Here is a 13,980-nt window from a genome sequence, read left to right as displayed (position 1 = left end):
TATATATATATATATCTATCTATCTATATCTATATCTATATATATATCTATATCTATATCTATATCTATATCTATATCGATATCTATATCTATATATATATATATCTATATCTATATCTATATCTATATCTATATATATATATATATATATATATATATATATATATATATATATATATATATATATATATATATATATATATATATATATATATATATATATATATATAGTCAACAGGGTAGAAGGTAGAAAAAATAAAAATTAAAACAAAATTATAATCAAGATTCATATGATGTTAGATGAAACTTATTTTTGTGTGTCTGTATCGTTTTTTTTAATTAATCTGTTATATAACCCAAACATGGGCAAAATACAGCCCGCAGGCCACAAATTAGGCTTTTTAATCCGGCCCGCCATACTGTGAGTAGATGGGGAATTAGATCACCAAAACTGTTTTCCATTCCAATATCCTGTTTTTATGTGGTTTTTTTTTTGAGGGTGGGAACGAATGAATTTATATTAAGTAAATTTCGATGGGAAAAGTTGATTTGAAATGCGAGTAAATCGACATACAAGCTCGATCCCGGAACAGATCTCAAGGTATTACTGTAATCTATAAATATCCACCTTCAATTCCATTGAATGGTGGCTGGGTACACTCTTCTATGCAAAACCTATTTCTTTTGGTAAAAAAGGTGGTTACTGTGACAACCGAGAGCATCCATGACAGTTGAGGGTGACCACATCCATGCGGTGGTACCATGACTTAACTTTGGTGTTAGCCATCATGTCATCAAAGGCCTCAAGCCCCTCCATCACACGGAGGACACCAAATACAGCCTAATGGAGATCAGAGAATGGCAAATGTGTGGATGTCTTTTATATAGTGTCTACATTGGGAGAATTTTGCCATGTTTCCTCACCAGGTCAGCTAGGTTGGGCCTCTCTCCGCCCATAAATTTGCGCTTCTTGCCTATAGCCGCCACCCAGTCGTTGACAGCCTTGTACAAGTCTTGACGCACGTCATCCTGAAGATTGTGTCTGTGAAAAGAATTGAGCACAGGGTTTAGTGCATGTTTCATTCATTCATCTTCCATACCGCCCATCCTCAAAAGACATGCGGGGGTTGCTGGAGTCTAACCCAGTTGTCATCAGGCAAAAGGCAGACTACGCTATGGACTGGGCACCAGTCAGTCATAGGACACACAGAAAGTCAGACAATCATCTGCACTCACAGTAATATCGCCACCTGGAGGAATTCAGCCCGCGCCTGCCCACACCGTAGTCTATCGAGTAAACCTCCTCACCATGAGGTGGCTTTTGCATGTTTCAACAAGTGAAATGTAAGTATTTTTAATGGCAAAAACATACGTATGATAAATATTTGGTGACTTGTCTATTATCCGAATTATCTCATTATTCTTATCTTATGCTGACACATTAGAAATAGATGCGACACCACATTATATGAATTACAATTTTTAAGTGCCCCTCTGTCTCCGCCCCTCTGTCTCTGCCCCTCTGTCTCCGCCCCTCTGTCTCCGCCCCTCTGTCTCCGCCCCTCTGTCTCCGCCCCTCTGTCTCCGTCCGTCTGTGTCTTACTCTACATGTATTAGGCAATAGATTCAATTCATGCACAAAGAAAAAGAACAACACAGATATCAATTGTGAAATGCATCCATCCCGTTAGAGTTGAGAACTCCAGGTAATCAGGGTCACCAAATGTAATTAAGCGACCAAAAAGAAGTGTTAGGTCAGAACACAATTGGAGGGCAGTCCTCAATGTCCGTTCTCGTTGCATGTAAAAAACCAGAAGGGTGTTTTATGCACATTTTTGTGGCAAACCAGACACCTCACCTGCTTTTGAGACGCTTGGCGATGATGAACATAGCAGCGGCACCAACATACTTGGCGAATACACCCTCCACGATGCCAAACTTGCCTTCACGCACAATGTGATCAAAGGACGCTAAAGCTTCGCCAGTGCTGCGATACACGTTGGGCGAAATCAGGTGCACCAGCCAATCGTCCGCCCACTGTCGCCACTTCATCTCCTCCCTAGGCCCAAATACACAAAACAGCATTCACTATTACCTGACATCAATTGATGGCAGCCATTTTCATTTGTGATACATCTAATCTATTTCAACTAGAACGAGCTTGAAAGTCACTGCCAGTTTTAGAAGTCAAAATGGGTAACAGACAATGATTGCTTACTTTTGCATGCCTTTGTGGGGGTAGAGAGCAGCCGTGTCAACCTCACTGAGCATGAGCCAATACTTGTTGTTGTACTCCGTCACCTCTTTGCCCTTGTCGTTGAGGAACTTCATCTCAGGGTAGCAGCGCAAGATATCCGACAAGCTGGAACCCCTAGCAAAGATTGTTAATGTATTTATATAAAATGATTAATGTAATGTGGTCAAATATACTAATCCCTCAATTTTCATGGATCATGAGTACCAGACATGGCCCCAATAATCGAAAAAACAAAGTGCAACCACCCCCATTATTACTACCACAGTGATAATTTTACAATTGGCACACTGCGAGTCCCAGGGATTCGCTTGTCTGAAAACTGTGAGTCCCAGGAAACTTGTCACGAGTCCCAACATACTACGGATGCAAATAAAACATAAACAACGATATATAAACATTCAGATTTAATTTATTTATTATATGGTTTAGGGTCAGGGTTTATTTATCATTGTACTAGTCTTTCAGCTCGTAGATCCTCCTCTCTTTGCAGCCTTTCCACTTTTCCAGGGCCTTTTGATGGTTCAACCTTTTAACCAATTGCACTACCATCAGTTTGTGCTGAGTTTCCACTTGCAGCCTGTTTCTTTTCTTTGTGAGGATTCTGTTCTGCACAGAAAAACCTCTCTCACAGCCATTCGTGCATTTAGCTGCCGCAATCAATCCATTTACCTGCTTGTTATCCGTACAAACAGCACAGTACATGAAATTATTTTCCTCGTCATATCGTAACCACGCGAACAGCTGCAACCAAGTCTTTTGAAATGTGCGTATTTTTCCTTGCTTACCCCGTTTTGCTTCATGATCATCGATCGAATCTTCTGCAGTTCTTTTCTTACTAGTTGTATTTTTAACTGCGAAATAACTATCCAGACTGTTTTGCTTTTTCTGAAACATTTTTTATCTTTCTTACACTATTACGAAACTCTCGTGTGTTGCTATCGCTTCCTCTCCTTCGTCTGCTAGTGTCTGCTAGTCTCGTTCACGCGAGAATTATTTAGTCTGTTAAGTCTCGTCACGCGAGGTTTCTCATTGCGAGATTCAAACAACAATGGCGGACGATCGTTGTGAAGCAAAGATTATGTGGAATAAATTGGTTTGCTATCGGATATTCTTCCTTTCTTTGCGTCCGAAAAAAGCACATTACTTGAAATTGTGCGTCTGGAAGAAAAGCTGTGCGTATCAGACGCAGGACGCAGAGGTAACGAGAACACTGCTACCATACTACATGCCAGTGGTAGACGGTCAGGACCGGCAAGGCCTTCTCTTCAGCCCCAAAAATATTAGAATCACCGACTGATGTTAACTATACAGTGGTACCTTGACGTCGTGACCGGACGTTTTGCCGAAAGACGTTTCGCCGAAAGACGTTTCGCCGAAAGACGTTTCGCCGAAAGACGTTTCGCCGAAAGACGTTTCGCCGAAAGACGTTTCGCCGAAAGACGTTTCGCCGAAAGACGTTTCGCCGAAAGACGTTTCGCCGAAAGACGTTTCGCCGAAAGACGTTTCGCCGAAAGACGTTTCGCCGAAAGACGTTTCGCCGAAAGACGTTTCGCCGAAAGACGTTTCGCCGAAAGACGTTTCGCCGAAAGACGTTTCGCCGAAAGACGTTTCGCCGAAAGACGTTTCGCCGAAAGACGTTTCGCCGAAAGACGTTTCGCCGAAAGACGTTTCGCCGAAAGACGTTTCGCCGAAAGACGTTTCGCCGAAAGACGTTTCGCCGAAAGACGTTTCGCCGAAAGACGTTTCGCCGAAAGACGTTTCGCCGAAAGACGTTTCGCCGAAAGACGTTTCGCAGACTCGCCCACGGATTGTGTGTACGTTTTTCAACCTCGGCACAAAAAAATTGTCCGAGTACCCCTAGACATACAAGTACCCCGACATTCGAGCAATTTAAGTTGAATAAATTTTGGGCATACATTTATCTTGAGATACGAGACAAATTTTGATATACAAGCAGACAGCCAGCTCGAAAGGCTGCTCATAAGATCATGGGCACTCTCTCTCTCCCCGCGACACCCTCGTTTAATGTCTCTGTGGTCAAAACTCTCGCGTGTGATGGATCTGTGGTTGCAATTTCCTCGTGTTATGTGTCTCTGGCAGCAACTCCCTCGTGAAATGTCTCTGCCAGCACTGGGCTAAGAGTTGCATTTTTTCGGGTTTTTTCCCATTAGTCAGTGCAAATGGCTTCCCGTTGGAAAGTCGTCGTGCGTTACCCTATTGTGAGGACATGTGTGCATCACTTTGGGAATATTTTGAAGGGAATACAAAAGCAAACATCTAGGTCGCATGTGAAATTCAGGGTGGAGGTGGGGAAAATAGAGCCAACCCGGCCGGGAGAAGAAAGGTATCAAAATTTTAAACAAAATTAGAGTTAAGTATAGTTTAAGGTTAGGTTACATTTATTTTCGAGTGGGTTTGCATCGTTATCCAAGTTCATTTAAATATTAACGCCAGAACTTTCATTTCAGGGACACAATGAAATCATTGGATTCAAAAACAAAGAAAACTATGTGGAGCTTCTTTCTCTCATTGCTGAGAGAAACGGCGGATGAGACAATTGACGGGAGTAACTCAGCGCAGCGCGCACCGATTTTTGGGGAGTCCAATGTGGCTATTTTCCTAAAAGTATTTAAATTTTCTGAGGTTAATATTGATACTTTATATATGTCTTGCATCTGTAGATGCAGTAAATGTTTTATAGCCTTTCAGTCATTCATTTTCTGAACCACTTTATCCTCATGCACGAGGAAACGGACAACCATGCACACTCGCATCTATACCTAGGGGTATTTTAGAGTGTCTAATCAGTCTAACATGCATGTTTTTGGAATGTGGAAGGAAACCGGAGTAATAGAGGAAAAACACACAGGTCTGGGGAGAACATGCAAACTCCACATAAGTGGATGTACCTGGATTTGAACCCAAGACCCCAGAGCTGTAAGAGTGACACTCTAGACACTGGGCCATTCAATTTTATAGCCATAAAAAAGTTAGTATTGAGGGTTGGATTGATTCAGACATAGCACTACTGAAGGCCTAGGTGTGAAATGCACGGCAAGTGTTTTCACATGTTTTTCCTGATACAAATATACACAAGTCCAATTATCAAAAAGTTAATTTATTAAATGTTAGAGTTCTAATCATATGAAGACGAATGTGTTAATATCCAATGGTAATTTATATATACTTTAAAAAAAAATATATATTTTCAATACTCCACTCGTAGTGAAAATAGTTCCTCTCAGCATGGCATGAATAAAAAAAAACTGTTTAATGGGAGTATTAGTTCAAGTCCTCCTGCACAGTCCTTAAAGGGCAGACCCCATTCCGCGGGGTACAGCTTGATGTTCGGGATGAAACGTGTGAAAGCTTTTGTGATTCAGGTTTTCCGGTTGATCATCCATTCGACAGGCAGCAAGGCTTTGTTCTTATTTTTTTTTTTTTTTTTAAAGCATGAGGACGGTTGAAGTTGGATTAAGGCGGGCTTTATCCTGAATCCAGCCAGCAGGATCCCCACCCACACGAGTGTCAGGCAATCCATGTAAACCCTGCCACTTTCAGTTCATCTTTGAAAAAGACTGTCCGGAAAGGCATCCTCTTACAAACAAACTTACTCAGGAACATCACCACTCTCTTCAGTTATGTTAGGGAACTCTTCTTTGACATACCGTCACGCTGCCTGTCCTGGCCAGGACCGGGTCGGAGGCAGACCTTGCTCACCGCCGGCATGTGCCCCCGGCCTGTGGTGGTTTCGCCTTTCAGCCTAAGTGCCTTGTTCTGAAATGGCGAGGCGGCGATGGCTTCAGCAATGATTCTTGTACAATATGCTTAGAAGGCATTTTCAACGGCGACTCAAAAACCAAACAAAGCCTGAAAAGAAATTCTTCGCCGTGTCATTCTTTAGCACCGAAAAACCAGAGCCATGACTTCCACCATTTTTCACCCTCGTCTTACAGTTGTGTTTTCAGCGTGAATTTTAAGTTTTTTGTATACTTAATATAAAATCCATGATGTACAGAAGTGGCAATATGGTGAAGCATCCAAGATTATTGCTTCACGGCATATGTCACTTCCCCTTTAAGTTGTGACTATTTCCAATCCGACTCCAATCTATTTCACTCTAGCTCTGTCCATTGACAATGTCAACTGCATACGGCTCTACGGACTCTAGACACGCACTCGCAAAATGTGGGAGGTCACATTCTCAATTAACTTTACTTCAACAATACACACTGATTATACATTTATAATGACAATACAAACATTACATTGAAAGAGAAATATACATAGGCTAGAGCAGTCAACACCCTCAGCACAATTAATAAGAAGTGTTACGGCTGGCAGCCTGGACACACCAGTAGGAGGTGTTTTATCTCCAGCTCTGGCTCCACCCCTGTGACCGAGCCCTGCCCAGGCCAAACACAGCTGTAATTAATTCCCCAATCATCCCTCCTGCCCTTATTTAAAGCCTTTTCAGTAGTCAGTTCAGCCCTTGCCTTTTACCTTGCCTTCTTGCCATGGCCTTTCCCTTGTTGCTGAACTGCTGCCTGTAGGCTTGTGAGTACGTTACTCCATGTTATATTTTGTAGGTGGTGTTAATGATTTTGGGTTGCATAGGGGGACTTGAGATAAGTTTAGACACCCATGGGTATACATATAGTTTGTGCATTTAGACACAGTTATTCCCCTGTCTAGATTATATTACATCAGTTTAACAGTGGCATCCTTCGGTCTTATTTCCTGTATTTTGTGGGTGTTCATTTGAACACCTGTCTGGGAGGGGGTTTTACCGTGTTTATTTGAGGGTGCCACTTTAATATCTCGTGCTTCCCCTATGTTATCCCGTAGTCTGTTTTATTGACTTTATTGTAAATAAAAATAACTGAAGGCTACTTGCAGTGTGTGTCCGAACTCATCTTTGACCGAACCTGTCTGCTGTGATAGTTGCGACTCTCTGGTATATCATACCCCAGGGGGAGTCGTAACAAGTGGGGGCTCGTCCGGGAAATCATTAAGATCTGTTATCACAGCAGCAGTTTGGTCATTGGTGGTACGGACTGCATGTGCAGTAGGCCGGTGAAGGCAAGGGCCCCTGTCTAGATGGAGAAAGATGAGGTAGGCAGGGATGGTGTCACCGTGAATGTAAAGGCTCTAGTTATAAATCCCAGGGCTTGTTTAAAAGGAAAACCAGAGGGATATGGTGCTGTATCTATTGGGGAAAATGCCCCCATTGCTCTAAAGATATTACGTATGCAATATGAGGCTAGGGATAGGGAGTATGCTCATCAGCTGGCCCTCAAGAAAATGGAGATTGAACTAAAAAGGCTGGACATTGAACTCTCAAAGAGTTCTAAAATGGTAGAAAGTAGGGGGTTTAAAGTTAGTGAAAGCCTTCCGCTTGTACAGCCTTTCAGTGAGACGAACGTCGAGGCGTGGTTTGGTGCGTTTGAACGGATAGCGCTGTCCAATAAGTGGCCAGAAGAAAGCTGGGCTCTAGTCTTACAAAGGAAACTGTCAGGGAAAGGCCTCGAAGCTTTGAGTACACTGTCGATAGAAGACAGGTTGGTATATGATAAGGTAAATAGAGCAGTGTTGCGCGTTTACGGACTGGTGCCTGAGGCGTACCGCCAAAAGTTCAGAAATCACAAATTAAAGCCTGGACAGGCCGTGGCTGAGTTTGGCCATGAGAAAGAAAAAGCTTTGGAGCTTGAGCGTGTAGAGAAAGCACGTGTAGCTCAAGAATGGCTTGAGAAAAAAAAAGCTTTGGAGCTTGAGCGTGTAGAGAAAGCACGTGTAGCTCAAGAATGGCTTGCAAAAGAAAAAGCTTTGGAGTTAGAGCGTGTAGAGAAAGCACGTGTGGAGCAAGAATGGCTTGCGAGAGAAAAAGCTTTGGAGTTTGCACGTCTAGAGAAAGCACGTCTTGAGCAAGAACGGCTTGAGAAAGAAAGAGTTTTGGAATCTAAGAGGCAAGAGAGAGAAAAAGCTTTGGAGTTTGCACGTTTAGAGAAAGCACGTCTTGAGCAAGAACGGCTTGAGAAAGAAAGAGTTTTGGAATTTAAGAGGCAAGAGAAAGAAAAAGCCTTGGAGCAAGATCGACTAGAAAGAGAAAAGGCCTTAGAGCAAGATCGACTAGAAAGAGAAAAGGCCTTGAAAGCAGAGCGAAAAGAAAAAGAACTGATTGAAAGAGAAAATATTTTGGAGCAGGAAAATTTAGAAAGAAAAAAATTGGAGCAAGAGCGGCTTGAAAAAGAACAAAGCAAGAAGAAAATGTCCGCCGCGGAGATCAGCCTGCAGAAAGCACCCCAAGTTTCGGTGCCGAGGCCACGCAAAGTACTCCTGTCGCCCCTGGGGCCGCCAGTCGCACCCGTGCCGAAGCCACTAACCAGGCTTCCGGTGCCGGCCGGTCTTCCAGGCACAGTTCTTTCTAGCACTGTTCTGCCCAGCACCGTTCTGGCCAGCGACTGCCCGCCCAGAAGTGGTAGCAATGCTCCGGCGCCCCTGGATGATGGTGCCGGCGACTGCAAGAGCGGCAAAGCTCTGGCACCCCTGGACGAGGGAGTTGGCGACCCTCCAAGCAACCAGGGTAAGGTGCCTGACCGTTCTAAAATTCTAGTGTCTCCTAAAGGAAGGGGGCTTGGCCAAGACTTAAAGGACTGGCACGGACGCCCGCCAGACCGGCCAGGCATTGTCATCGGCTGGCGCGGACGCCCGCCGGACCGACCTCTTCCTCGTCTCGTTTCTGGCTGGCATGGACGCCCGCCAGATCGGCCACAGCTCATTACCGGCCGGCGCGGACGCCCGCCGGACCGACCACTTCCTCGTCTCGTTTCTGGCTGGCATGGACGCCCGCCAGATCGGCCACCGCTCATCACCGGCCGGCGCGGACGCCCTCCGGACCGACCACTTCCTAGTCTCGTTTCTGGCTGGCATGGACGCCCGCCAGATCGGCCACGGCTCATCACCGGCCGGCGCGGACGCCCGCCAGACCGGCCACGCCTTGTCATCGGCTGGCGCGGACGCCCACCGGACAATGCCCTATCTCAAGTTTAGGAGAGTTTTAACAGGTGTATTGATTGATTGGGGCAGGTTGGTGGTTCGGTTTCGTCAACAGGTTGACTCTTGAGGGGGGAGGTGTTACGGCTGGCAGCCTGGACACACCAGTAGGAGGTGTTTTATCTCCAGCTCTGGCTCCACCCCTGTGACCGAGCCCTGCCCAGGCCAAACACAGCTGTAATTAATTCCCCAATCATCCCTCCTGCCCTTATTTAAAGCCTTTTCAGTAGTCAGTTCAGCCCTTGCCTTTTACCTTGCCTTCTTGCCATGGCCTTTCCCTTGTTGCTGAACTGCTGCCTGTAGGCTTGTGAGTACGTTACTCCATGTTATATTTTGTAGGTGGTGTTAATGATTTTGGGTTGCATAGGGGGACTTGAGATAAGTTTAGACACCCATGGGTATACATATAGTTTGTGCATTTAGACACAGTTATTCCCCTGTCTAGATTATATTACATCAGTTTAACAGTGGCATCCTTCGGTCTTATTTCCTGTATTTTGTGGGTGTTCATTTGAACACCTGTCTGGGAGGGGGTTTTACCGTGTTTATTTGAGGGTGCCACTTTAATATCTCGTGCTTCCCCTATGTTATCCCGTAGTCTGTTTTATTGACTTTATTGTAAATAAAAATAACTGAAGGCTACTTGTAGTGTGTGTCCGAACTCATCTTTGACCGAACCTGTCTGCTGTGATAGTTGCGACTCTCTGGTATATCATACCCCAGGGGGAGTCGTAACAAGAAGAATTATGTTTGTTTTTTCCCCCCAATACAAGGGCTGCACTAAAGTGACGTCCATGGCCACGCTCAAAACAGTGTTTTTTGTTGTTGTTTTTTGCAATATATTATTCATTGAGACAATTAAAATAGTAGTTCAGTGACTATTTTCAGAAAGTAGTAGAATATGTGTAGTTACAAACATTCATGGAGGTTAACCTTGTCATCATCATAGTTCACCTAAAAGGGCTTACTTGCTGACTAAGTAGGTTTTCAGCAAGCTTATAATGACAGACGAGTCGTTCAGTTGCTGCAACAAAAAAAAAAAAAACTGCATCACATATTTATGCAGAGCCAACAATCAGAATGTGTGCCAGTCAGTATATCAGCGTTAGTTAGCGTACCAGGGTCCCGTCCACCATCAAAATGGGAACCTTTCTGTAAGTTGACCATTTGATCTCATGACGCATGACAGGATTCACCTCCACCACTTGGTAGTCCAGGCCATGGTAATCGAGAAAGGCCCGTACTTTGCTGCAGAATGGGCATGTTTGATACTGGAACAGTGTTAGTGAAGGGAATGCCGACGGTGGAGGATCTCCTTTCGTGTGTAGCTAAGGCAAACAAGAATGTCCATGTTATTTATAGTGGGAGTTCCCTGAGGTCTAGCTAGAACAGGGATGGGCAAACTATTCCACAGGCCACAGTGGGTGCAGGTTTTCATTCCAACCCATAAAGAGGACACCTTTTCACCAATCTGGTGTCCTACAAGTGCAATCAGTGGATTAGTCAGGTGCTTCTTGTTTTGTGCAGACATTTTATTGGTCAAAGTGCCTGTGTTGATCAGTTGGAACAAAAACAGTTCCCACAACAGCCCTCAAGGACCGATTTGCCCACCCCTTGCTTGGACATCGAGTCATCGCTTTTAATAAATTTCATCAGCATTGTCAAAAATACAGGTAAGGTTAATGAAATATAATAATAAAATACACAACCATTAAACTACATATTCCAGAAGGCTGATGTGGGGCTACAGCACATTAACATGAAAATATCTAAGATTGTAGCCGAGGGCTGATTTACATCTTTACTCTCTTGTGCAGGTTTAACGATGATCCATACATACATACAAACCCATAATTCATAATATATTTTTTGTTGTTCTGTTGGGCAATGAATACAACTCAGCTCCCCCCTTTGTGGTGGTCATATGGTGTAATTGCAGTTCAAAATGATATTTTTTTTAATCAAAGGCTTTTATTTTTATTGTTGACAAAAATATTTCACGATTATTATCGTGATCATATATTGCCCAGCTTTACCTCAAGGAAACATGCAAAGGCCCAACTGACATACATTTAATGTGTTTCTGTGCTAAAAGCTGCACAGAGCCAGCCCAAAAATGACGCACCAGACTCAGAGCAACGGGGCTCAGCTGGCGGGTATCAGGAGCTGTCGGCCTCATGCTTGGCCATGCACAACAAGCTGTGTCAAATAGCAGAGGACTAAAATGTCCATTCTTAATAGTTTCATTTTCATGGACCAAACCTTCGTTGAAGAATATATTCCAATGTACCAAAGCTTCATCTTCTGGTTATTTGCAGGAGATTGAGTGGGTGAAAGCATAGATTACATTAGAACTTTATTTCATCCCATATTCAGGAAATTGCCATGGCTGCATTAGCAAGACAGACACACAAAACATTGTAGACCTGGGTAAAAAAAACTGGAGCCACACACAAAGTCCATAAGGTGGGGACCTTATTCCCAGACTGATGTTAAATATGCAGTCACTCCCCCAAGCTGATGCGCACAGTCCCTCGGTAGTCTGGGGGTTATAAAGATATTTTTCCTTGGCTGGATCCTCCTAAACTGTCCTATCACCTGATCAGCAGCAGCGGAGAGGCCAGTGGAAGTTTCAAAGCACACAAGCAGCCCAGCAAGCACCGGCAGCTCCTCCATCTGACCGGGGAGAGATCTCATGCTCCCATAACAATGATGGAATGCTCGGTATGAAGCGTTGCCTTTTCTCCCGGTACTATCGCTCACTGATCACATCTGATCCCGCATGCATGACAGTGAAGGCATGGTCGAATGGCTCAAAAGAAGTCTAGGACTAGCACAAGACACCAAGGCACACGACGGGTGGAGTCGAGTCACAAAGGTTGCTACTGGCTGCCACTTGAGCAGCACCAACTTGGTTGCAGTAGCAAGAATGGATACAGACCGAAGAAAAATACATTGTAGAGTTGGATAATACTGGAACTACATACAAGAAGTCGTCCACAAAACCGAGGTTCAAAATATGCAGAATCACTCTTCCAAACTTATCCGCACAGTATCTCAGTAGTCTGGAGCTGAAGAATCAACAGTAACAGAGTACAACACCCTCAACTCCATTTCAGGCCTGGTAAGCGCCGACTGTTCTTCTATCTTATCGGGGAGGGATGTCACTGTCCCCATAATGATAGATGGAATGATTGGTGTGAAGCGTCACTTCTCGCAGCACTTTGGTCCAACTCCGGGTTTCCAGCGGCATCGAGGTGTTGCTCTTTTAGATGCGCATTGTTCATAGCTAATCCCATGTGTATGACAGCGGGGGCATGGCTGAATGGTTCCAAAAAAGTAGCAGAAAGAAGCCAAGCTAAAAGACCATAGACAGCCACTGCTTCATACGTATGTAGCATGTAAAAAAAGAGAGCTAATTGCCAAGTTTGTAATCTTGTCCAGTTTTTGCACTGGTTCTTATTAAATTTCATATTTTTTAAAAAATGTTTGCATTTATTTTACCTAGATTGTATTGTATGTAACCAATGTTTGTGTGGATTAATGGAATCCGATGTGCTGAAAAAGACATTCAAACAAAACTTTGATAGTTGCAACAACAACAACAAAAATAAAGAACTCGGAATAACTTTCCATCAGCCACAAAATGGGCGATTTGGGAACTTGAGCTTGCTACCAACAGTTTTGTCAGGAACTGCAACGTTATTTTCATCACAGAAACATGGCTACACCCGCAAATCCCCGACGCTGAGGTATCGCTAGCTAGCCGCACGCTACATTGGCACGATCAATCGACAGAATCCGGGAAAAGCAAGGGGGAGGCCTTTGCGTGTACATAGACAATGACTGGTGCTGCAACAGTAGGATCATTAACACTCACTGTTCACCTGAAGGGGCCGGGAAAAGAGGCAACGCTTCTGACCAACCATTCCATTCTGGGATAAGATGGAAGTGCTGTCGGCGTTTATCAGCAACGGAGTCGAGGGGCTCTACTCGGCTAATGTTGTCTTCAGCTCCAGACTACTGAGGAACTGTGCGGATAAGCTTGGAAGAGTGACTCTGCATATTCTCTACCTCGGTCACAGTCTGCAGATGTTCCCTATCTTGTGTAAGACTTCCTGTGTGTGGTTCCAGTTTTTGTCCAACTTTACGTCTTTTTGAGTCTGTATTCATTTCAGCTACCACAACCAAGATGGCGCCGTTCAAGCGGCAGCCGGAGGTAGCTTCGTCCACTCTTGCTTGTTTTGTGTTTTTGCTTTTATGTCTTAATGATTTGATGATCCCATTTCCTTTGTACTTAGTGCTTTTCCTTTGCTGTTCTGTCAATCACCCTCTTGCTACTGCCACAATGAAATTTCCCGAATACCCGAGTTATACATCCATTCATCCATTTAGAGCTCTTGGCAGTGCGGTGCAGGCCTTTCTATCTACCTGGAGAGCTAATGATTGTCACTGTAATGGCTGTTAACATCCCACCGGATACTAACGCTAGCGAGGCATTTGGCCTACTGCTAGCGACTGTAAACAAACACCAGCTTGACCACCCCGACGGAGTCTTCATTGTCGCTGGTGACTGGTGACGCTGGTGAAGTGTCGGACCAGAGGGGATAAAACTCTAGACTGTCCCTCACCCCCTCATCCACCCCACTCCGGAGACAAACAAGGCCACA

At 44.3% G+C, this 13,980-nt stretch overlaps 1 protein-coding gene across 1 annotated transcript; it reads right to left on the bottom strand.

Annotated features, from left to right (window-relative positions):
• Positions 1–218: 218 nt before the first annotated feature.
• On the bottom strand, positions 219–12,681 carry ptgesl (prostaglandin E synthase 2-like). Its single transcript, XM_077715589.1, has 6 exons — positions 10,429–12,681; positions 10,279–10,334; positions 2,219–2,371; positions 1,859–2,059; positions 925–1,042; positions 219–841 (listed from the first exon to the last, which is right to left on the bottom strand). The coding sequence occupies exons 1-6, from the start codon at positions 10,492–10,494 to the stop codon at positions 701–703; spliced, it is 735 nt and encodes a 244-aa protein (XP_077571715.1). The 5' UTR covers positions 10,495–12,681; the 3' UTR covers positions 219–700.
• Between the last annotated feature and the right edge of the window lie 1,299 nt (positions 12,682–13,980).

This window comes from Stigmatopora nigra, chromosome 4 (assembly GCF_051989575.1).
Source record: "Stigmatopora nigra isolate UIUO_SnigA chromosome 4, RoL_Snig_1.1, whole genome shotgun sequence".
Classification (NCBI taxonomy): domain Eukaryota; kingdom Metazoa; phylum Chordata; class Actinopteri; order Syngnathiformes; family Syngnathidae; genus Stigmatopora; species Stigmatopora nigra.
This window is presented reverse-complemented; position numbering and strand designations above follow the sequence as displayed.